The sequence below is a fragment of the Cololabis saira genome, chromosome 18 (genome assembly GCF_033807715.1).
Source record: "Cololabis saira isolate AMF1-May2022 chromosome 18, fColSai1.1, whole genome shotgun sequence".
In the NCBI taxonomy this organism is placed as follows: Eukaryota; Metazoa; Chordata; class Actinopteri; order Beloniformes; family Belonidae; genus Cololabis; species Cololabis saira.
The window spans coordinates 17,302,716-17,327,398 of record NC_084604.1 but is presented as its reverse complement, the minus strand read 5'-3'; the positions used below and the strand labels follow the sequence as shown (position 1 = coordinate 17,327,398).

The following is a 24,683-nucleotide window of genomic DNA, read 5'->3' as shown; positions in this document are numbered from 1 at the left end:
ACCACAGGAAAGCTGAAGCTACTAAACACTTACTCTTTATAAGCCGAGTTTACACCTAGTCTCCTAATTTTTATACCTAATAATACAATGTCAGTGTCGTGTACATGAGACAACAATATTGACGAATTTATGGATTTCACCTTGTGATCGGTGATCGGCAAAATCGGGATCGGCCGATACTGGTTTTCGAGATCTGTGATCGGTGCATCTCTAGTTAACATATGCATAATCTAAGATGACGATGCCAGTTTTCCTCAGGCTCACGTTGGGGAACATGAGACGACAGTTTTCAGTCTAAACATAACCCCACTGAGGATTTTAGTCATGTATTGCAGAGGACTTTACTCAGCAGTCTGACTCTGATCAATGCAGAAACTAAACCCACACGAGCTCCAGATCCGGCGAAGGTTTAACCAACACACATCATCACATGTTCAATACATCGAGTACTTGAAATGAATTCAATTACATGCAGCTATGTTGTGACTTCAACCTACATCCCTGCATTAATGAGTGCCAGGCAGGAAAAGCAGCATTTAAGTCTCACTGAGCCGCTGTAAGACGTTAAGAACAAGTCCGCTTTACTATCCCACATTTTCAATTTGGTTCAATCACTGTTGTTGAGCGAGCCGGCGTCTCATCAGCTCTTGTAAAACAGAGCCATTTTCATTTTTGTCATGCTCAGAGCTCCCCCCTCAGTCTCCCTCTACTCTCATCTCCCCTCAGCTTTCTCTTCGGTCACAGCTCTCAGCGTAGCTCAACGTCACATCACACAGATTCCTCACTTCCTCTTTGAAGCCAGGGCTACAAATGCTAGCACAACCCGTAACCCAGATCTGTAATTGCTGCCACAGTTTGGCTTTGCGTTGGGGGAACGAGGTTACCAGCTCACCTGGAGTCGCATGCTGCAGACATGTGACCACACGCCCCGTTTTCACCCCGTTGTATGTCCATATGTGTGCACACGTGTGTGTCACTGGGCTATCCTGATGACCTTGTGGGCTGGGGCATGGGGGGGTGATTAAGGATCAGGGCCGGATACCATTTCCTTTTCCCCGGGAAGATGAATGACCCTGCTTGAAAGTGGCTGGCTGTGGTCGGAGGACAATTAGTCTGCAGCCCTCACAGCTCCGAGCACAAAGGCCGGTCCTTGAGAAGGAGAGAAACACGCGGCACGTAAGCCACTCTGCTGAAACAAACACACTGCAGCAATGGCGAACAAATTAAATGCATTTTCTCCTCTTTCTTTTTTTTTATTTTATCACCTCTCCAGCTGCTTCCCTCCTGTTCCCCGCATCCAGCCAATCCCATTCCTCTCCAACCTGAACCAAAAGTGCTGACTGCAGGAGGCAGCGGAGAACGGCCCACCGAGGGTGCTCACTCCAAATATCAATATTTGAGGTCGGGAGTCATATAGCATCTGGCTCCGGCCGAACACGTCGAGCTCATTTCGTTGTAATTTATACGCTACGTTGAAGGACAGCAGGGCTCCCGGTCTCCTGGAACAGGTCTGGTTTACTTGCAGCTTCCAGCAGCACTGTTACTAATAAAGATTAAACCTCATTATGCAACGTTTGATTACAATCACCACTGTGTTTTATTTTTAACACGCCTCCGTGCTGCCACTTCTCTTTTTCTTTTTCTTTTTTTTTTGCCAGATAAAGCATCTTATCTGGGTGCAGGAGCAGAACGAGTTGCAGCAGCCTATTGATAGGGATATGGCCTCGTGCCATTGATTCGGTTTGTAATACAAGCTTCTCCCTTGTCGGGCTGTCAGAGCGCAGATCAGACATGATAGCTCGCACGTCAGGCAGCCGTCAATAAAGGGGCTAAGCTTTCGCCGCTGAGATGACTATCTTGTTTTGGTGTCAGCGCTGTTGAAGCCGGCGATGGCGACGTAGCACGAAAGAAGAGATCGGAGTTCTGATTTTTTTTTTTTTTTTTTTTTTCTTAACCTAGAAAATAAACTGATACGTCTTCCTCGCTAACATGTGCAGCCATATTTATATGACCAAGGAGCACCTTGGGGAAGAAGAAATTGCTTTTGAATCGTGTCTTTGATGTGCCTTTGCCCTCACCTCGCCCCTTTGATCTCCGAGCGCCGAACCACATCGAATTTCTTTGGCCACCGACTGCCGGGATGACACGCTCAAGAAATTTGATTTGTTTGGGTTTATTCCCATCGAGGGGGAAGAAAAAAAAAAACCCAATAATAATAATCAGCTTCCAGCATCATAAGTGAGCCGAACTAGGTTTGATAGCGAGGTTGAAACGTGGATATCTGTTGTGTCTCAAAAGCCTTTGTTTGTCAGCGTTTCCTGCAGCCTGCGGGCATAAAAACACACGAAGGTCATTTGTTATGATAAGACGGCGGTTCGCCCTCCCTGACGATGCGACTCAGCGTGCCGCGCTCAAGCGCAGGCGTCCAGATTCTCAGCATCTCCCCGAGACGAAGCTCCGCTCACATTCATGTTTCATGTCATGTTGGGAACCTGGAGGCCGCGGCTGAGTTTCAGCCTTTACACTGTTTTCACTGACTCCGTAATGTCTTCCTCCTCTCCCGCCGAGTGCAGGCGCTGGCTTTGATGTGACCGATCCAATCGCTGTCACCGTCAGCAGCGTGTTCAGCAGCTGTGCTCGTTACCTTCCATGTATTTGATGAGTCTTATTCCAACATGTAGCCGCGTTAATTGCCCCCGACCCTGAAGACGCCTGCTGTGAGAATCTCCAGGTCGTGTTCTGGGTCTCTGGAAAGACAACTCCTGTTGTAATATACGCTATATAAATAAAATTGAATTGAAAAAATTGAACTGTCAGATCACAATAGTTTAGAAATAGTTGGTCATTAGCTGAAATGCTGCAACTGAAGAGAAAAAGATCGATGTGATTGCATTTTCCCCCGTATTTCGTCCAATTATTAGTCTGTGATATCTAGTTTAATTTAAAGTTTTAGCTGGACGGTTATCTGAGCTTGTGCTGTAGGTGGACAGCAGTGACGAGGGTTGAGCTGTTTATTATTAGGCTCAGGTGTGAGGAGGTGTGAGTGGTGTCCTGTTCCTGCATGAGCTGCATCAGCAGTCAAGAGCAGGCGTTCCTCCTCTTCCTCCACGTTAAACACGGGAGCCAGACGACCTCAAACATGTAAGGAGTGTGGCTCTTCCGAGGATTTTGTTTAGACGTATTTCGTTCTTTGGCAGCGACATCCACCTGCCTCGTGTGGCAACGTGCGACTCCCGCTGCCGCTAATTCGCCAGATTATGTTTCCTAATGTGCTGAAATCAAGGCAAACGTTTGTTTCCGCCAGCTTCCCCGTTGCTTCTAGTGTTGTGCCTGTCCACATGGGACGACATCCCCCTCCTGACGTGATTTCAGTGCAGTGATGAGTGACAGCGCTGCAGCAGAGGCGACACATTAGCAGCACATTAGCAGCATTAGTCCTCCATGAGTGACTGCGCTGACACAGCCGTGGAAGTAGGTCATTCATGTTTTTGGCAGCGCTGGAAAACCCAGTACGCCGTCACTGGATTCAGGCTTGAAAAAAGTGATGCTGGGTGGGGTTCTGCTTGACTATAGCCGGAGCTGGATTGATCCAAACAAGACCACCCAGCCACTCCTTTAGATGAACTTTCCACCGGACATCATCTTCTCGTAGCACGGGTCTGAGAGTTGCAGCTTTCTGCTCCTCATCTCCGTAAAGCCACTTGAAGGCATCTTAACTGGTGCAAAATGCTGCAGCCAAAGTGCTGATGGGGTTAGGATTGAATTTAAAAATCTTTTATCACTTATAACAGCCTCGACGGTCTGGCCGCCTCCTTTCCTGAAGATCGTGCCGTTCTGCATCTCAACCTTTATCTCAGGGTGCAGCTTATTTGTTGCTCCCAGAGTCTCCAGCGCTAGAAAAGGAGTTAAAGTGAACCTGGCTTTGTTCGCAGGTAACTGGGCTTCAGAGAGATGCTGGGGGGGCAGGGGGTCGGAGGAGAGACGCCACTCCTTCGCACTGGAAGTAACTGCAAGCCAGTTTCCAGATGTCAATAACGGTTTTGTCGAGACGACGCAGCCGAACGTTCTCCGCGCCATCAGCTGTAAACTATTGTGAAACTCGTCTCGGAGGCTGTCGATGTCCATCGACTGCGATCCTGATCAATTTGGTCGTTGTGCTCGGAGGTAGATGTTACTTAAATGAGGTTCGGCTTTGTTTGTTTGTCCACTGAGGAGTAAAGTTGCTTTCGTCAACGAAAATTCTGACTAAATATCGTCAACGAACCTTTATCACGTGAGGAAGACGAGACGCAACGAAAATGTTGGTCATGTGACGATTACGATAATTAAATATATAATGCAATATAGTAGAGGAATAAAAACGAGACTAAAATGTAGATTACAAAATAAAAACTCTGCTAAAATGTGTCTTCATTTTCGTTGACCAAAATTAAACGAGATGAAATGTTCTAACAAAGATCCTTAATGTCCATGTTTTCAGTAGTTTCTCTGGTTTAGTTCTGCTGGGTGACGTTAGTCCTCAATCCCAGTCGCTGCAGCGGGGAATCAGATCCAGAAGATGCAGCTGCAGAGTTAGAGGCTGATGCCGTTAACGCAGAGCTCTAGATTCACGTCCATTAAAAACAAAGTTACATAGAGAAACGCAGGTATCTTCTTTGGGGCTGAAGAAGAAGAAGAAGAAACCATCTTTGGATACACTTTCACTACATGACGTGGAAAAGAAAACCCAATGTGTCGTCAAAGAAGAAAAAGATGGGGAGAAATGTGGAAAAATAAATATGTTGTAAACTCAAATTAGAGTCTTCTGTAAAATGGGTTTGGCTAAATACAATCTTTTACTAAAACTAGACTAAAATGGTCCTGGACAATTCTGACTAAAATAAGACTAAAATGCTTAGTGCTGAGTTTTAGTCGACTGAAACTTGACACGACTAAAAGGAGAATGAACATGACTAAAACTAATAAAAACTAAAATGATAGCTGGACCCAAAGACTAGAGTAAAACTAAAATTGAAACGGGCTGCCAACACCACTACTGAGGAGTGTCACTTTCAGGCTGTGAACTCAGTAATCAGGTTTCATGGCGGGATGCTGGTTTAACTCCACTCACAGGAGGTTGGAGGCACCAGCATATTCAGCTTCCCGTGCATGAAACACACCCCCCCCTGTGAGTCTCGCTCCCCAGACTATTAAAAATGACAATTGCAACAATCGCTGAGAATAATTACATCTAAAAAGAAAACTCTCTGCTGCCAAAACAAAAAAAGAAAATGCCACTCTGTGTTCTGCAGATTTAGACGGAGAATTGGATTTCTCCAGCTGTGAAATCAGTTTTTGTTGTCCCGCTAGCCGACCACATCATTATGCTGCACCCCGCTGTAGGCTCCCAGCCGCTGCACACACCAAGCCCCCCGTGCCTTTTTCCGCTCGGCGAGCTCTCTGGATCCGCGGCGGCAGAGGAGCCTCGTGCCATATGTGATTATCAGCGTCTCGGGTCGGCTCAGAAGAGACCGGGAGCCTCGTGTCACTTCATTGGTTCTGCATTAGTCCGACTGCAAGGAAACGGCACCGTAAGCCTTTTAGACGAAGCGCCTCATTTCCAGCCGTCATGACGAGAGGCCTCACGTGTTTATGAGTAATCAAGCGTGCATGTAGTGGATCTCCAAATGTCAAACATCACATTTCAGAAGCTCTCCTCCACTTCTGAGCTCAGAGATGAGTAGGTCGTCAGCAGAAGGTTTTCAGGCTTTCGTCCCTCTCTCTCCCTTGAAGAAGTTGTAGTGCACTCCAAAGCTTTGGCCTCTGTCCACCAACAAGTCGGGAGTGGAGGTTATAAAAATGTGTGATGAAGCTTACCTCGGGGCTAAACCATTACAGCATTGATCCGTCTGCCAGACACCCTCTTAAACATAGTCATAATGGTGTCTGTTGGTGTATCGGTGTGACTAAAGCTCTTTTCAGCGGCAGAGTCTGCTACCCCGCCGCCTCATCTCCGTTACGATGCTCTTCTGGAGCAGCAACGCTCCTCAGATGCTTAAGTGGATGTGGAGACTACAAGGGAGGTTTTTAGTTCAGGGACGGGGGTTCAAGGTTACCCTGGGTCTTAAAATAATCCTTCAAATGCAACGGGAGGGAAAAAAAGGTAAATTGTGTTGATTTAATTGTATTTGGATTAAATATAGGTAATAAAGTTTACCTTAATAAGTTAAGATAAAGGTTTTCCATCGAACACTTGTCCCAGAGTAAATTGCATGCAGTGATGGATGCAATCAATTCTTACATTCTCTTAATGAATTCTTAAAATAGGTTGATGTGAGTCTTGAAACAAGTAAAAATGTCCTTAAGCTGAGTTGTCAACATGTCTAAAGGCTACGTCCTCCACAATTTAGGATAAATCTGCTTAGAATCACTTTTATTATCTAAGTTAGTTGGCAAAAGATACATTTTCTTACTGAATTCTTACTACACTGAAAGTAAATTACAGTTTTTGCAGTGCAAATGCGTCGGGGTGACTGCTGAGCTTGGATAGTCGTGGGTCGCTGTGACGGACGGATGAGTAGGTCCACGGTGTGCCTTGCCCCCCCACCATGAGGCTGAAAGACAGAAGCCGGTACAGATGATGGATAAATGACTGCTGCTGGGTGATATAAATAACCACATCTCTGCACTAGAATATGAGCATTACAGCATCTTAGCCATGTGCTTTTAAGATCATTCAGATTTCTGGCTTCAGACTTCCAGTAAAGTTCCAGTTATGAAAACATCGAAAGAAGCTGCATCTCCCTCCTGATTATCTTGCCGTAAAATGATATGACGTTATATACGTTCTATGTGCTATTTCAGATGGAGCAGTTGTTGTCAGCTGCCGTCTCATTTGTGGTTCGACCCTTTTATTATTGTGTTGTATATATTGTATCTTTTACATTCAGTAAAATCCTGCTTCTTCTTTGTTGCCGTTTCTATTGTCATGTTTATTTATTAGCGGTCAAAACAATGTTTTCATGCAGAAACTGCTGAGTGCAGGAGCGTCCGCCTCCATTCACGGCCAAATATTGGAGAGAAAATCGGTCTCTGACGTGCGTCTGCGGTTTCACAATGATTGAGATTCATGAAGGGAACTATAGACACAGGCTTTATAACGCTGCTGAAAAGCATCTGGAAGCAGAATTATGTTGCTGCTTTTGTGTGTTTGTGCAGTTTTACCCGTGAAAATACACCCGGTTTTCTGCATGAGGCCCCCGGTGCTGCAGCCCCGTCCATCCCTCTCACCTCAGGAGGCTTCCTGCAGAAGACTGGCAGAAAATAACTCAACTTTTCCTTTAGTTAAGCCCATATCTGGCTGCAGAAAGTATATCAGTTGTTTCTCCGTATTGATTTAATTAACATAAAGCTCTTCGGCTACTATTTTCTGCTTTGAAGATGTAGAAGTCTGTGAAGTCGCTGCATCCAAAGCAGTGCAAATGTTTCCTGGGCTGAGACGCCTTCGGCATCAGCTGGAGACGCGCAGCGTGAATGGACAAGAAGGGAAGCAGCGGTTTTATTTAGTTTCTTCTCCTCTCCGCGATGGTTCCAGGGCTGAAACTGCTCCAGCAGACTTTGAAGTGGCTCGGATGTTTCATCCCACATCTGCTGCCATCATAATAACAAGCAATAACCCAGGTTTTTTAGCCATAACTGAGACTTTAACCACTAATGTGGCTTCAGTAAATTATGTCATGTTTACCGAGAGGACATGTTTTACAGCAGTTTAATTCAGAGCCCCCCCCCTCTTGCTCAGAGAGCAGTATTATGCAAACGACCCCAAACGACACATTATCACATGCAGCAGCGCATCAAGTGTCCTCGTACGGTTGTTCTCCCTCCACCGCGGCTCTGATTGGACGGCTCTCCGTCGCTGGTTCCAGGCAGCATAACAAGCACGGGGCGCATTTCATTAGTCTGTCAGAACCCATGATATTTAGAGCCCCGCACCCCCGGCCCGCCGCGGAAAACTCAATCAGCGCTCTGATTTCATAACCCGGCTCGGTGACGGGGCTTATTTTATCGCCCCGCTGATTCGTCCTAATAAACGCCGGCCGGCCGCCGCAGCGCCGCTAAAATACGGCCTCCCATCGCCGTCCTCCGCGGGTCGGCCCAAAAGAGGAGAGGAGGGGAGGGAGGGGGGGATAAATCACACATGTGGGAACTGGATGGCGTAGATAATGCATTGCTGGCCGGGTGTAGCCAGCAAGCCTGCCCTCCGTCCCCTCCCTCTTTCTGCACCCTTAAGCACAAATCAGAAGCCGGGAAGCCGTTGATCTGTGTGGGCTCGCCGGGTCCATTGATTGTGGACGATGGAGGAGGAGAGGGGCGATAAATAATGGCAGGCGGAGCGCAGCGGCTGAAGGAAAACAATTATCTGCAGAGGTGGAGAGCACATAAAGTGAAGAATGATAAACACTGTGAAATATGATTGACTCCGAGTGATATACGGGAGGAGGAGGACAGGCGGGCGGCCTGGCGACGCAGATATCCTTGAGTCGAGTGGCCGTGCGCGTTGAGGACTCACTACAGCCGTCCCTGAGGTCTGACCAGCTCTCCTGTGTGTGCGTGTGCGCGTGTGTGCGTGTGTGTGTGCGTGTGCGTGTGCGTGTGTGTGTGTGCGTGTCTCCACAGACGACGGACGACATCGTCTCGTCGGCCGAGTGCTCCAGCGACGACGAGGACCTGGAGGAGTGCGACTCCGGACACACAGGTGGGATGAGTGTGTTGACTCGTGCTTGCCCTCAACCTGATCTCTTACTTCCTTTTTCTCTCTTTGATTTGCGACTGAGGAGCTTCTTCTCTGAGCATCACGCCCCATGGGAGTCTCAAGTGTAACTTCCTGAAAAAAGCAGCCACTGTGAGAAACAAACGTCGCTGCGAGGAGTTTATATATAAATACATACAGAACCCTTTTGGGGGTGATGGATAAAAGTAGCAGGAGTTAACTTAGCGAGCTCTTTGGAGTCGTAACTCTGACTGGAAACCTGATAAAAGGCTCGCAGCCTGCCGTCAGGACCTCTCATCTGCAAAAACACAAGTTACACTTCGCTATGGGGCCACTGGCTACAGACATGACGGAGCCTCGATACTAATTCTGGTCTCTCCGCATCCGACTGAGAGGCAAACTTTGCAGAAAACAAAGTACAAAATTAGTATCAAGCCGCATGTCGCCGTCGCTGATGCTTCAAAATGTATCTGTCCTGTACTTGGTCGATCTCGACTTGCTGTCGCGTGTGTGTGCGTCTCTCTTGACACAGGATACATTTTGAGATTCTTTCGAGAACAAAGATGCTTTCAGCCTTAGATACTGTGATATGTAGCAGACTAACTGCAACAGAGCCTCCTCCTCCTCCACCCCCCCCCCACCTGTCCTCCTTCTTCTCTTGTTTGTACCTGTTTCCTTCGTCGGAGGCTTGCCTTACCTGAAACATCCTGATAGAGAACAGATATCCTCGAATTTCTGTGCGCATCGTCTCTTTTACTCTTCCCTGCACACACACACTCACACACAGGTATCACTTTGTGATTGCATCAAAGTGATAAGTGAAGTTGGAAAATAAGAAAAATAATAATTCATACCCCAGATTTTAAAAAGAAGTGATGATTTTTGAGGCAACTCGGGTTTGTAGGATTATTGAGTGAGCAGCTGTCAATCACCCGCCCTGCCCAGGACCCAGTGAGCCTGTATATTAAAACCGGCTCGGCGTTTGACAAGTAGCTCCCTCGGGCGCCATGGAAATCATTAACAGCTCAGGCTATTTGATTGCTTCACTGTCCTTCAGAATACCATCACAGCCGGTGCTAATTGATGCCGCATTAATCTGCTAAACACGGCTCAGCCCAACGCCAAGCATATGTCCACTTTTCACTGCCAATACTGAGCCCACGTTGAAACCATCGCCTTGCCCCCCCTCCTCCCCTTTTTTCTTATGTATTATTTCAGTATTGTTACCATTTCTCCTCAATCTGCAAGAGGAACTAATTTACTCTGAAGTTATGTCCAGATTTAGTGTTTTCTGATGTGAAAAGAGACGTTTTCTCTGCAGGATTTAGGCATTTTATCCAATGCGAGTTAGAGATTCCTGAAATTTTCAGCTCAAACCCGAGTGGTCTCAAAAATGTGGCCGAGCGTGACAGGAACACGGTACCCCCGCCTCACGTAGCGGCGACATACACACTCATACCTACTGTGCATTTCACCATGTTGACACAGAAATTCATGCTGTCATTCCTCGCCCTGCTTCCAGTCGCATGAGCTGTCGCTTTCTTTCTTTTGGGTCCATGTTTTCCTCCTGTGATGCACATCTGAACATGAGCCGGGTCGCTTATGGTTGGAGCCGCTTCTGTTTGTTTTTCTCTCATCGTGGGTGCGCTCGGGAGATCCTGGTTTCCTTTTACTTCCTGTTTGGTTGTGGGGTTTTTCTTTTTAGTATTTATTATTATTATTATTTCTTTGGTGTCCTCATCATCCGCCGTCCATCCTCCAAGCAAGGATTCGAGCCGCTCCTCCCGTTTTTAGCCTCATCTTGTGCCGCATGAACTTTTGGTGGTTGGAAAATTCAAACTCCTCCTCCTCCTCCTCATCAAGTTTTGTGTTCATAATTTGTTTATTTTCGGTGCCACATGGCTTCTAAAGAAACATCCTCCCCTCATTTTTGGTACAACGTAGGGAAACGAACGGCAACAAAATCTTTTCTTGCCATCATCCTTTTTTTGGCCTTGTGCAGGCAAACCCCATTCTGTCTCAAGAAAGTTGTGTGTGAAAGAATGGCCCCTCTCCCTCCCGACTCCATCTCCCCGTTAGACCTCCATCCCCCCCACCACCCGACTCAGCCCTTCTGCATATACATGTCAGTTTGAATGCAGATGGCATAAAAAGACTTTTATTGCCACAAAGTATATCTGTTTTTCTATTCTATCTGTTGCTCCGAGTAGAAGGCATTTGTGGCATGCGTCGTACTGGACTGTACCGCAGCTTCCTAGTTGAACTAATAATCCTGTACCCCCCCCTCCTCCCTGCTTCTGCATGAATAAGCTTCCATTATGTGTGCCACTTCTTCCTCCTTCATACGTCCCAGGTGACCCCCCCCCATGGCTTGTACTGCAGCGGGGATGCTGGGGGCTGCAGCGGAGGGGCTGCACCCGCCAGCACTCCCTGCAGCAGCTCCTCCCCCTCAGAGGAGCCTCGTGTTGTCTCCGTCCGTCTGTCTGTCTGTCTGTCTGTCTGTTCGTCTGCTTGTCGTCTGTGTGTTTTAATAAAAGTGTTAAACCTTACCTTTCCCCTTTTCCCCCCATGGGAGTTCCACAAGAGAGCCAATCAAGAGCGAGCAGCCGAGTCCTCTGAATACCTGACAGGTTAACGCGTGAATGAAGGCGGAAATCTGCCAGATGGTGAACGATAGAACCTAAAAAAAGAAATAAGAACAAATAGCAAGTGGAATTATGATTTCATTTCACACTGATTAACAGTGTTGAAGCTCGTCGTGAGCGTGTAATCGAGGCAATTTTGTGATTAATATGTAAATGCGTCGTCTCAATTAATGCAAATGATTTATTTATTTTTTTTATATAATTTTAGAAGTATTAATCAAAATGTTTGATTTGCCTAACAAGCACCTTCAAGTCTGTTTGCACGAGGGTCGGATCACTGGCGCGGAGGAAGTGTCCCGGCAGACGTTTATACCGACGCGCAGCTGTGACTGATGGGATTAATGAAGTCTCTCCTCCGTTCCAGGTCGGGGGGGCGGCAGCGCAGCCGTCATTACCGCTATTAGCCTCACCTCTGTTTTACACTCCGTCAACGCAGCTGTCGCGAGGAAAAAACATGCACAAGAGTTCAAAAAATAAAACGTGATGAGTATAAACCAAAAGTGGGAAGAAAAAAATACCAACTTTGTGTTTAAGTTTACGTTTAGATGCTAAAGTTACGAACAGTGGAACGAACAATGTAAAATAGGATGATGATAACGTGCACTGCAGTAACCTCCTCTTTCTTAAGACCCGGTGGAGACCAAGACAGACCTAAACCTTCACTTTACTTCCTTTAATCCAGAGTTTGGGTAAAAGCAGTCGGTGGCGTGAAGGACGGTTCTACACGGGAACCAGGAGCTCCAGTTAGTCTCGGAAACAGAGATGGTTTTATGCTCCACTCTTGCAGGATTGGGCTTCTTAGTTTTTGTCCGTCAGCAGCAGCACATTATGAACCGTTTGATTGAAGAGTCAGAAGTCTTTGTGCCGAGCGACTACAGCCATGCAAATGATGGAGGTGGGGGCAGGGATCATTTGCATACTCACAGTTTCATGCATATTAAGCAAGGCGAAGGTGTGGAGAGCCTTCTAAGCCATTTCCCCTCAAATGAAGCTTTTATTGTCTTAGAAAAGAAATCTGATTGTTGAGTTTGATCATTTCCAGCAGCACTGTTGGGGGAAAGATGCAGTAGCCAATTTAAAAATGCATCGACAAACATCTGCATCCACGTTACACCGCTGTGAACCACAAAGCCTCTCATGCTCACCGAGCGATGAGATTTCTGAGAACTGTTGGGCCTCACGGGTCGGAGTCGGGCTGAGTTCTGCCACCCGGGGAGCATCGTGGCCATCCCGGTCAGCGACAGCGGTCAGCAGGGTTGCAGAAGTGACCCTCTGCTCTGCTACAGATGTGCAACAATTACCCGCGGACAAACTACGTCAGATTACACGCGACAGATGTGGCTGACTGGAAGTCAAAAGCAAGAACAGCGTAGAGGATTCTGGTCGGTACATCAACGTGCACCATGTTTGTCCTGCAACCATGAAACGTTCAGGTAAAATTGTAAATCTCAAGAATCCAACCAAAGAGAAAAACACTTCCAAAAGGACCGGAAGTTGCAAGGATGGAGCCAAACCCCCCCCCCCCCCCCCCCCCCCACCGAAGCCGGACCCCTTGATGCACTGCGAACCTCTGGTGGAGCCAGTGGTTGTTAAAGGAGCTTGAGGCTCCTTTTAAGAAATGAGACTCTAGCGCCACCCTTCACCACGACGGCCGTTGGGGGTACTGCAGCCAACAGCGAAGGCACCCGGGTTATAAGCCACATGTTAAAAAACATATAAAGCAAAACTAAACAGTCTGGTAAGTCAAACTTTATTCAAATCATTCACAATAACTCAAAATATCATTCAGTAACTAAAACAGAAAAATAAACTCAAATTTGGAATCATTCGTCTTCCACTACTAAAAAGTGAAGGAGGTTAGCGTTGTACTACGTCCTGTTCTCTGATTGGTTCATCATTGCCAGCGATAGCACACCCCTGAAGTTATTGTGAGCTTGGAACAACGTATTCCAACATTTGATTATAATTAGATTATGATACAGATTTGAAGATTGGGTTTCACTACTAACATAACGTCGGCATGACATTTAATTATAGTATACACGGTGCAACCCGTATCCAACCAAGGACCGACTTTAATGTGTCTGAGCGGTCCGACCATCAATCAAGCGGAGTGGCTTTGTCGCTACCAAAAACCACTAAAACTGCACTATTTTTCAGCTCGGTGTATCTAAAACTGGTTCAAAGTCAGGAAGCGCAACAAAATTCATACGTAAGGTGCACCTGATTATGGGGCGCACTGCCGATTTTTTAGAAATGTTAAGGATTTTTAATGCTTTTATAGTGCAAAAAATACGGTGCATCGCTCCCAGGCGTTTATAATTTTGCCCATCCACGTTGGTCCGTGGTTAGATTTGAAAATAAAAACATACAAGTGTGGCTGCAGCTTTGTTTGTCAACTTATGGTATGAATAATTCAAAAACCACCTCCTGCAACATTAGCCAGGCAAGTCTTTATGCAACTGTCCAAGGACGTCTGTGTCAGTGATTTAGATCTTTAACAAAAAGTTAGCCAACAAGCCCTAAACGGTGCTGCAGACGTCGTTCCCACCAGCCTCTGATCGCAGATCTCACCTATAAATGTGTGTTGGTGTCCCGGCCGTGAGCGGGTGGTTCGGCTGATCTGCTCCTAACAGGCTGGATGTAATGTTGTGAGGATCTTTCATCGCTGTAAATGAAGAGTAAAGGCGTGAGGCGGCGGATGAGGCATGAGAGGGACGGATCGCTGAGCTTCCTCGTGGCGCCGTCAAGGCCCGCTGGGCCGGCTGTCACTTCCACACACGCTTCAGATCAGTTTAAAGGTTATCCAGCTGGCGCGAGGGGGGCACGGCATAACGGCTGTACAGCAAATCGACCGGCTGACGGGGGCCGGCTGGAGACGCCGACTCAACGCGGCAGCCTGCACTCGCCTCCTAATCCGTCATCATACGGCGACTTTTCCCCCTCAGACAGAGGCGGTTTCCCGTCGTTGAACTTTTACTGTGGAAACGAACAAACGTCCGTCAGCGAGAAAGCCGGCTTTGCTCTGTGGGGAAGTGCAAAGGTGAGATAAGATAATTTGGGGGGATTAGGAGCTTTCAGGATGCATGTTTCTGGAAAGCTCAGCCGTTCCCCGGCACACTGAAATAATCCCCGCCGTGCACCCGGCAAGTGTGAGGAATGTGTCGCCGCCTCCCTGGTAAGCAGTTTGTCACCTGACGGAGGTAAAGGTGAATGAATCTGCTGCAGCAGGTCTCCGTGCACAAAGCGTGCACCACAATGGGATCTCAGGCCCCCGAACCACCGACTCGCCCGCAATTTGCAGCGTGGAAATCCCTTTGAGCCGGTTCATCCGTGCTTGATGCTGGTGCCCCGACTTTCTGCTTTTGTGGGAGCGCGTCGTCAAATCCGTGACACGCCGTCAGAATTCATCTCCGTTCGGTTGTTGTGGGGGGAAAGTGCTGCCGAGACACTTCTGCATATGCAGCCGTAAAGCTGCTGAGGTGGGAGACCGACCGTTAAGTGGCGGGTTTAATTCTTTGTCAGAAGCGCCACACGGGAGCGGAGACGACGCCGTCCTTCTCGCATGCTGGGATGGAAGGAGAAACGGCTCTGCAATGAAAGTTGTTTCATGTTTTTAACTCAGTAGATGAGCTTTGCTCTTTGATGCGAAGGCCAGTCAGACGGCACAAAGACACGCCGGTTCAGAGGTCCGGGCTTCCCCTGTAGCTTAAAAGGGAAGAAAAACAAAGTAACCGGCGGCAAGTGTAGCCGATTGGAAAATTATCACCCAGCGAGGCGGAGGCCCGGAGTAACTTCCTCATCCATCTTGACGAGTTTGGGAAGGAAATGCAATCTGGCTGAGCAAACCCATTAGTGGCTGCAGTGTTTGTCCGCCTCAGATATGCAGTCGGACACGCGGCGTTTGTGCAGCAGCTTACGTGGGATTAAAGTGTTTGCCGAAACATCAAGGTCCTCCACACCGGCTTCACTGGAGACACCCAACTACGGCGCCGCCACTGCCGTTCAAGTGCTTTGTTGACACGGCGTAAAGCTAACAGTCGCCGAAAGCTGTTTGCCAGGAACGGAGTGAGAGGAGGCGGCGGAGGCTGCAAGTAGGGTGAGGCTGGATAATGAAGCCTGGGATGGAGTCAGCAGCTCTGTGGCGGGAAAACAACATCAGCAGCAGCAGCACGAGCGATAGAGAGGACGCCAGCACAGTTAGCCAATTATGCAATTCACATTTAAGAGGTCAGCAGTCGGTAAAGAGCTAGAATTGTAGCCTAAACTGAGACCAAGACCAGAGAGAATCAAGACCAAGACTAGTTCAGCTCAAGACCGAGACCAAACCCAGTTATTTCCTGATCCTGCGTGATTGTAGAACATCAGCTCCATCCTGGTTCAGCTAGTTTCCATATGAGCTTGTATTCAACTGCAGCACAATAACAGAGAAGTGGATGATGATGTTGAACTCACTAGAAATGTTTTCATCCATCAGCTGAGATCAGATATGTGTGGCGACTGCACTACCGCTATTTCTACACTATTGGAGGATTGACTCCAGTGCTTTTAAGGATTGACACGACTACTAACTAGTCCCAAAGTCATCTAGCAGAATAACCAGCTCCAACACCCCCCTCCACCTCAGAAAAGTACTGAATAGTAAATGTTACTGATTTAAATTGGACTAAATTTGGAGATGAAACCTGAATTTTAATTATTAAAGTTACAATTAACTTGAAATTACATTATTTACCTTTATAGTAATCAGATTACACCGGATATAAGCATCACTGAAATGGACCTGATGCTTAATCAATCACAACGATATGCCAATATAATTCATATATTTATTCAAACAAGGCCGTTATAAACACAAAACTGTAATTAAATACAGACACATGCAGATGCACCAAAACATTAAATGAAATGCAAAATAAAAATAGTTTACAAAACTGTACATTAACAAGAGGAAGAACTGCTCATCACCAGAGTCACCTTGGTGAGCAACGGCATCTCAATTATCCGAGTCCGAGACCCAAAGACCCGAGACAAAACCAAGACCACAAAAAGTGGTCTGGAGAACTACAAGTCTATAAAGAGCAGCACCATGAAGGCCCACATCCCCCTCGCTGAATTAACTTTCGTAAGCGTCCTGCAGATCTGTTAAATTGGCCAGAGGCATGACTAAACGCGCCGCCCTGCGCCCTCTTGTGGAACTCCAGACGTTCAGGCTGTTGGTTGTGCTCACAGCACAAAGCATCTAAACATGTCATCAGAAGGAGCTCATCAATGACCCCCCTCCTCCACCTCATGATGAATTAGTGAATGTGTTTTGGCTTAAACGCCACATAATGTTGGTTATCTATCACCCATGGTGCACCGTCCACCCTGGCAGCTGCTAATGAATGCTCTTTGGTGGCGGTGCCCTTCACTGACCATAGAGCCCCCCCCACCCCTCACCCCTCACCCCTCACCCCTCACCTGTCCCCTGGCTTGCTGTATCGTTATTGTACCTTACTTTCCCTAAATGCAACTTACTTCAAGCATGCATTAACCCAACTTCTTACTGTGGAACTAAAATCCAAAGAGAAAAGAAAACGTGTCTGACCTCTGACCTCCCCCTTCCTCCTCCTCTTCTTCCTCCTCCTCCTCTCTTTCTCTGACGTACATCCAGATTGCACGCCCTACCCTGTGTTTTAAAACTACTAACAAGAGAAATGTACCAAAGTAACTAATAATAAAGGAGTTTATTATTAGTTATACGACGGCGGTGACACTTTGCCTACAAACTGTCCCCCCATCTCTTTGTCTGCCTCGGTGTGTGCTTTCTGGTTGTCCATCTTTGATAGTGTGAGAGACTTAATGCCTTTCTTTCTTGCTTGCTACTGTATTTTACTTATTTTCATTTATTTAATGTGCATATATGTTAACACATATATGTGAGTCTCTGTTTCTTTTCTGAAAAAATGTTCAAATTTTAACCTCTTGCTAATTTGCTAAGAACTACTATTGCCTCTGTTTTAATGCTTTTTTCCCCCCCTACCCCCTAATTAGAACGAAGCTTCCTTTTTTATCTCTATGAATTAATTTCCCGTTGCAACAGAAGTTTTCTGAGATTGGGCATCAAAATTCATTGCAAGCAGTCTTTTTCTCTCATAGAGAAAAAAAAGAGAAGACGCCTCCAAAGTAAAACTGTTACCATGCTGATCTTCAATACTCCACCTGTTCTCTATTAGCTATTTGAAATCTGGATCTGATCAATAAACGAGTCTTTCAATTTTGTGCATGGCAAAGAAGTTGCAGCTTAGGGTTTGTAAAACTGTCAATGTTGAGAGTGCTGTTCTCTTCTGTAGATGGGCATGTATATGCTCATTGTTTGTATATCCCCATCCCTTCCTTACAGCCAAAAGCTCTAATGCCGCCCGACCGCTTCGTGCCGCCTTTACATGGACATGGCAACTGATGTACACGTTCACCCCCATCTATGTCATTTCCTTCCTAGTATGTTCATAGGTCCCACCCGTCTCACACTCCCCTCCCAAACCTTTTACGTAGAGAATATAAGATATGTACAGTCATCCGTTATTTGTTCATTACTGATGAACAAGTTAAACTAAAAAAATAAATAAAAAAAGAAGAATTTAAGCGTCAGCTGATCGGTCTGAAGACGCTCATGAAGATTTATCATGCAAAGCAAGTTATAGATATACAGTTTCCTTTTATATAAAACATCAGAAAACTTTCAAAAAAAAAAAAAAAAAAAGATACCTGAACAGAATGGTGAAGATTATTTTCATGTCATGATGTGTGGATGTATGTGTTGTTGCCTCCCTTTGCCATCCTGTCGATAAAAGAGAAACATATAGTACTTAATCAGAAATTGTTAAAGAGAATCTAACTTGTCCAAAAGGCATTCTTACACAACTTTCTTTTGTAAATTTTTTTTTTCCTCCTGCCAAAATCATGCGGGCAATTTGTTGATGTAAGTTGACAAAACTAATGGTATGCTTTCTTCCTTTTGACAACTGTCTCTGTAGGCTTTTATGATTTTCCGAGCTGACTTTGTTTTTACCTGTTTTTTCTACTTCCTTCTTACTAATCCTTTTTCTGGATAGCTCTATCTGTGGCTTTACTTTGTGAATGATTTATTACGATGTTTGCTCTAACTCTAAAGTCTTTTTGCAATGCCATCATTGTTCGTTGTTTTTGTTGGGTTTTATTGTTTTGTTTTATTTTTTCCTTCCTTTCTTTGATTTCCGTTGCATTTTCTTTGTTGTTCCAAAAGGTTTGCATCTCTTTCTAGTGCCCTGTTTGTGAGCCTTTGCAACGTACAAATAAGCCACTCTGGCAAGAGGATAAGCAGCTTCAATGGACATCTGAATGTTTCAGACTCTTTGTAGTTTTCCACCAAGTTTAACCGAGAAAGCTAATTGGATTCATTAGGAAGAGATGTCCGGTTATTCGGTCTGACGCGGGCCGAAGCGGAGAATCCAACCTGTTCCAGGCCAGATTAACGGGTCAGAAAACATTCAGGTGTCACTGAACTGCCCGGCGACTTTATGCCACTGTGGTAACTGTAGGGTCAAAAGGCAAGAGGCCTGGGGCAAGTAGGGGAGCCCACAGACGCTAATTACAACAAAAAAAACAAGCCTCTCTATCAGGACAACGTTTGAGAGGCGACTTTTACTGATGCATTTTTATCTTGTTAAAGAAAAAAAAAATTCAAAGCGTAGATACGTTCATATGTAGAGTAAGGACACGGGTTCCCCCGTACAATGAAATTCTTACTTTGCCGTTCACACTGAATCCCCAAGTATAATATATATGAAATATAAATAGAATAAATCGACAGAAGCAAATTACAAATGTGAAAAAAAGGAAATAAACATAAAATTTAGACTATGAATAAGTAAAGTGAAGCTATATAGGAGGACAAACGGTATGATGCACGTGCAATTATCAAATGTTAAAGTGCATAACAGTAAAATATAAATAGTCTGTTGTTACAGACTCCAGAGAGAACCAAGGACTTCCTGAGTCTGGTGGTCCTGCTCTCCCCGCCCCCCCTCCTCCCTCAGGCTGGAGGTTCAGAACAGTCTGTGTTGGGGTGGGGTCCTCGATGACGGAGGCAGCTCTCTTGGCTGGTTGATGCTCTTCTCAGAGGGCAGGGGAGTCCTGGTGATCTTAAACACAAGACTTCCCCCCTCCCTGCACCCGTTTGCGGTCCGTGATTGGTCAGGAGTCAACACCACAAAGATCCTCAGCCTCGTCGGGGCTTACAGGCACTTCCTGCCCCCGGACGAGCAGTGGCTGATCCTCACCTTCCTCATGTCCACCATCATCCCCTCGGACCTGTCCGTGTTGGGGTTGATGTTCTCACACCACGTCACCATGGTGACCACCTCCCTCCTGCTTCGCCCCCGCCAGTAATGCGTCCTTACAACAGTGCCATCTGCAAACTTCATGATGATTCATGTCCTTGAGGGTGTGTAAAGGATGGGACCGAGGACACACCCCTGGGGTGTGCCAACATTTGTGATGAAGCCAGCTCAAAGTCCTGACGGACTGAGCCCTGCCGGCCACTGAGGGGAAACAGCTTGTGGGTCAGCGGTAGCCCTAAAAAATAAAAGCCAGTTAGGTTCTAAAGAAAAGAAATTCTTTTGCACTCTGTGAAAAATTAGTTTCTGCATTTGTGACAGCAGCAGCTGTTAATCGTGGGTCCGTGTAGGTCGCCAGGGTTTAAAAGTTTCCCTTTAAACGTTCAGAAACAACTTACAAATCGTTTTTCATCTCAGACTTAGTTAACCTGCGTTCAGGTCCGCTGGCCGGCACTTCTAACGCCTTCTGCTTCTTTATATTCACAGAACTCATATTTTTGCTGCTCGCCGTTTTTGAACACACTAATAAGGATTATATCTTGAAGTTGGATAAAATTTTAAATGGCGATTTTAGCCTTTTTTAAGGCGTGAGTAGGAACTAAACATGGGGACACAATAGTATAAAATAATGTCTAAAACATTAGAAGAGTAGCTGATACTGCTATCCAAGTTCACGGCGTAAATGACGATGAGGTGTCAGTTTGAAGTGGCTCACCCTTGTGCATCCCTCAAAGCCTTTTGATGCAATGTATACTTTATTTATGGCTGTTTTTTTCAGTTTTGGTCTTGTTTGTTTCTGAGTTTCCTTGTTTTTGCACTGGTACGGTACTTTCTGTTGTTTCTGACTTTGTTTATCTTCAGTTCCTTTCCTCCCTTCGTTGAGCTTTGCTTTCTAAATTATTTGTTTACTTGTCATTTTGCCGTTTGACTGAAAACCTTCTTCTGACTTGGGTTTCTCTCTGTTCCACTTCGCAGGAGGGGAGCTAGTCATCCCCGTGCTAGTCGAGGACCCCATAGACATCCCTTCTGTATCCACCCGTTCACCCTTCATCCCCCTCCCCCCAACCCTCCGCCCCGTCCTCACCATTATTGAGACCACCAAAGAATCCTTGGCCATGGCCACTGAGGCGGGGGTGCCTTGCTTGTCGGACCGAGGCAGCGATGATGATTGTGATGGTGGTGATGATGGTGATGATGATGATGATGATGGCATGGTGATTTCGGGGTTTGGCTCTGGCGAAGCTTTCGACTCTAGCCTGCCCCCGACTGACGATGAAGATTTTTACACCACCTTCTCCCTGGTAACAGATAAGATCTTGACCACATCCGCCTATGAAGGTGGCTACAAAGCCCTCGCACCCAAGTGGGAATCCAAGGACTTGAGGCCTAGCAAAGCCTCAGAGTCAGGTAGGACTACACCCACCTCGTCTCTGCCCGACAACCGGGGCACGCCGCCTGCAGCGGTGCCCTCAGACACGCCGCCCAAGCTGCCCGCAGGGAAAATGAACAACCGCGAGGTAAAACCCCCGCAGCCGGACATAGTCCTGCTGCCGCTGCCCACCTCCTTTGACCTGGACGGCACCAAGCCGCGGGGCCCCTTCATCACCTCCCCCATGCTGCGCACCGTGCCCGCCGCCCTGCCCACCATGCCCAACCTGGTGCAGCGGGTTCCCACGGAGGTGATCCGGGAGTCCAGCAGCACCACGGGCATGGTGGTGGGCATCGTGTCGGCCGCCGCCCTCTGCATCCTCATCCTCCTCTACGCCATGTACAAGTACAGGAACAGGGACGAGGGTTCCTACCAGGTGGACGAAACGCGCAACTACATTAGCAACTCGGCGCAGACCAATGGCGCTGTGGTGAAGGATAAAGCACCCAGCAGCAGCGCCAAAGGCAGCGCCAGTAGCAAGAGACCGAAAGACAAGGACAAGGAGTATTATGTATAGAAATCAAGTCATTTTTCAACACATAAAAAAACAAAAATAGACTGTTTGGACCAAAGTTATAAACACTTTGACAGTACCATATTGGCAACTGTGATTTAAAAAGTACACAACCTATTAGGAACTCAAGACTTGCTGAGTCACTGAAACAGCTACGAGAGGACTTCAGCTAACGAAGCACACTTACTATTGTAAGCATTACGAAGAGACATTACAGCAGGACTCCGCCGGGACTCGGCGCAGACTTTTTTGAGGAGTCCCTGCTGGAGGCGTTTGGCCGTGTGAACAACATCACTCTTGCGCCCACATGACCCCAGGTGACTGTGAAGAGGTGTGTGATCCTTGGAGCTCTGATGACTTTGTCCATTGTAACCCTGTAAAATACGATCACTGTCATTTCGGCCGTTCTGAGCATGCATGTGAGGTGTATGTGACGTGTTGCTGGCATCTGTGTAAGTGAGGGACCTCAAGAAAACTATGATTGTCGGGAAAGTTGGAAGTCGAGACGTGATCGCTACTCAAACGGTTTTAACTAAATGTAGCGTTCATGGAAGTGACATGAGGTGAAGTCTATGTGTACTTAAAGCTGTCTTTTTATTTCTATTTGTTGTTTGTTTTTGTTTTTATTCACTCATTTATTTATTGAACATGCTTCTGTTTTTGAGGAACGTTGGGGCTCAGCAGGATGCGACAGTTAGGCATTTAGTCACTTTTCTCTCCGTCCCTCACGTCTCAGTTAAACGCTGGACTTCTACATTTGTGATGGTGTTCAAGTTTGTGAGAACAGATCGGGAGGGCACAAAGTACAATGCATTGTCTTTTTTCTTTGAATTTTAGGCAGAATTTTGCATCTGAAAAAGCATTTCCCCTTTTTCCTTTTTGTTACATTTTCTTTGATACATTTTGACAGAACTGATCATCTTTATTTGTATCTGGCAACGATGTAAATGTCACAGTCTGACTGTGTCAACAACAGTAAACATGTTTACATTTTATTACATCTAGCCGTCGTGCTTTGCAGGTCAATGTGTACAGGAAATTCAAGTTTGAGTTTTAATTTTCTTTCGTTCATGATCCTGATCAAGTGTAAATCAGATAATTTGATTTTCTGTTGTAGCTGATTTTTTTTCTTCTATTTTTTACTTTCTTTTGCCTTGGAAATTGCACAGGAACGTTTGTTTAGGCAGAGAGAAAGTGGTGTGACTAGAAGGTGTTTCTCAACAGCCGCATGGATATTTGACTATTGGAAGCTGTCAATCAAACGCCTCTGTCTGATCTCATGTGAGGGACTTCCTCTGAAGTTACTTTCATCATGTCATTTATTTTTTTATTGGAAATTAAAGAAAAGTACAAGAGAATAAAACAGATTATGGTGAATTTGGAAGTCTCTGCTAGCACCTTACTGACTTAAAGGTGGTATTAATTCATTCATTTTCTTTTTTTACTGTGACATTAACGTCTCGTCTGCTCAGCTGTTGTTTTGCTTTATTTTTCTGTTATTGTATAGTCATGTTCCAGGAATATGTTTCTTTTTTTATGTCATTTATTAATGAGCCTATTTTTTTCCTCATTCATTTTCATGGAAATCAGTTAGCGTGTATGTTCACTTTTGTTTTTTTGTTTTGTTTTTTTTTGTGTTAGTGCTTTTTCAGCCAGTTAATTATTGTCTTATGGTCCCTTGACTCCAAACAATTCCCACAAATAAAAATGTTGTTCCCAAACATTTTGGATGTTACGACTGCGGCTGGCTATCTATGAGAACAGGAGACGGATACCGTGCATCCCAAACACCGCTCACTGAAGCACGACGTCTCATCCATTTCCCATCACTTCACTAATTTCTTCCGATCCCAAAACTCGATGTCATTTCCATTCAAATGAAGTGCCGAGCCGAGCAGCTCAACAGTATCATTTACCTTCAGATGATTATGCAGATTCATACACTGCCCATTGATGCAACGGTTGTGCGGAGAAAGCGGTTATTAGAGAGTCCAGAGTGTTCACAACATTGGAGGAATGGTTTTGGGTTTCTTCAGAGTCACATTAGGCCTCCGTGAGAGAGTGCTGCCAAATGAGATCCTTCACAACCATAAGGGCCAGTTATGAGCTAGTCAAAGGCAGCAGCACCTGCTTTCCCAGATTGTTTTTATGCTGTTCATATTTCGTTCAAATGGGCCTTCACAGAGCTGGTCATTAACTTGCAATAGCCCATTGATGTGGGGTATTAGAGCGCTGTGTGTGAGTTTACCCAGCACCCACAATGGCTGCATATTAACTCATTCATCCTGCTGTGGCAACGAGAGCAAGACGGCCAACCGAGATTCGTTCAACTGAGACTTTTTTGTTTTTAAATCTTTTCTGAGCAACTGAAAATGAGACATTTTTCTTTGCTCCACCAAAACTGTGTGGGAAGTTATTCTGCATAAGTCAACATGATAGAAAGTAACCTTGTTAAAAAACTATATTCTTTTGAACAAGCACTGGCATTGTCAACATTATCCAACAAAGCTTTGCAGAGGCACCGAACACGAACTGCAAAGTCAAAGCCAATATGTGAATGTATCAGTGACGCTACACGTCTGTGAAGAATTGTTTTCTAATATTAGCCACGGTGGCATCTTTCACTTCTGTCTCACAGCTTTGTTTTAAAGCTTACCTTGCGAGTCGGCTGGATTTCCATGACATCTACGAGACCATGACCGCAGGATCCATCTTGCAGATAACCAAACTGTGAAGCCGAGGTCCGCTGAAACTCACCAATGAGCTTCCTGTAACGACGACAGACTTGATCTAACTTTAAACAAAGACATGAGCACAGAGCACATTTCAGGAAAACTTCCACTTTTGTCCAAATATTTTCCACATACATTGTTCCAGAAGATTTAACTGTGAAGTTACTACAAACACATCCTGTGTTGATGAGTCAATATCCAACTGCAGACAAAATTGGCATCAGCTGATTTAAAAGAAAAATAGTGGAAGTCTT

At 45.9% G+C, this 24,683-nt stretch overlaps 1 protein-coding gene across 10 annotated transcripts in view; it reads left to right on the top strand.

Annotated features, from left to right (window-relative positions):
* The window catches only part of LOC133418480 (neurexin-3b-like), a 303,186-nt gene extending 279,794 nt beyond the window's left edge, over positions 1-23,392 (top strand). For 6 of the 10 annotated variants that reach the window (XM_061707181.1, XM_061707180.1, XM_061707183.1 and 3 more), the window contains 2 exons: positions 8,656-8,734; positions 20,730-23,392. In XM_061707181.1, the coding sequence (XP_061563165.1) occupies positions 8,656-8,734; positions 20,730-21,700 (1,050 nt within the window). In that variant the 3' untranslated portion in view covers positions 21,701-23,392. Of the gene's footprint in view, positions 1-8,655; positions 8,735-17,779; positions 18,359-20,729 lie in introns of all 10 variants that reach the window. The other 4 variants (XR_009770446.1, XR_009770445.1, XM_061707184.1 and 1 more) reach the window with 3 other exon arrangements.
* The last annotated feature ends 1,291 nt before the right edge of the window (positions 23,393-24,683 follow it).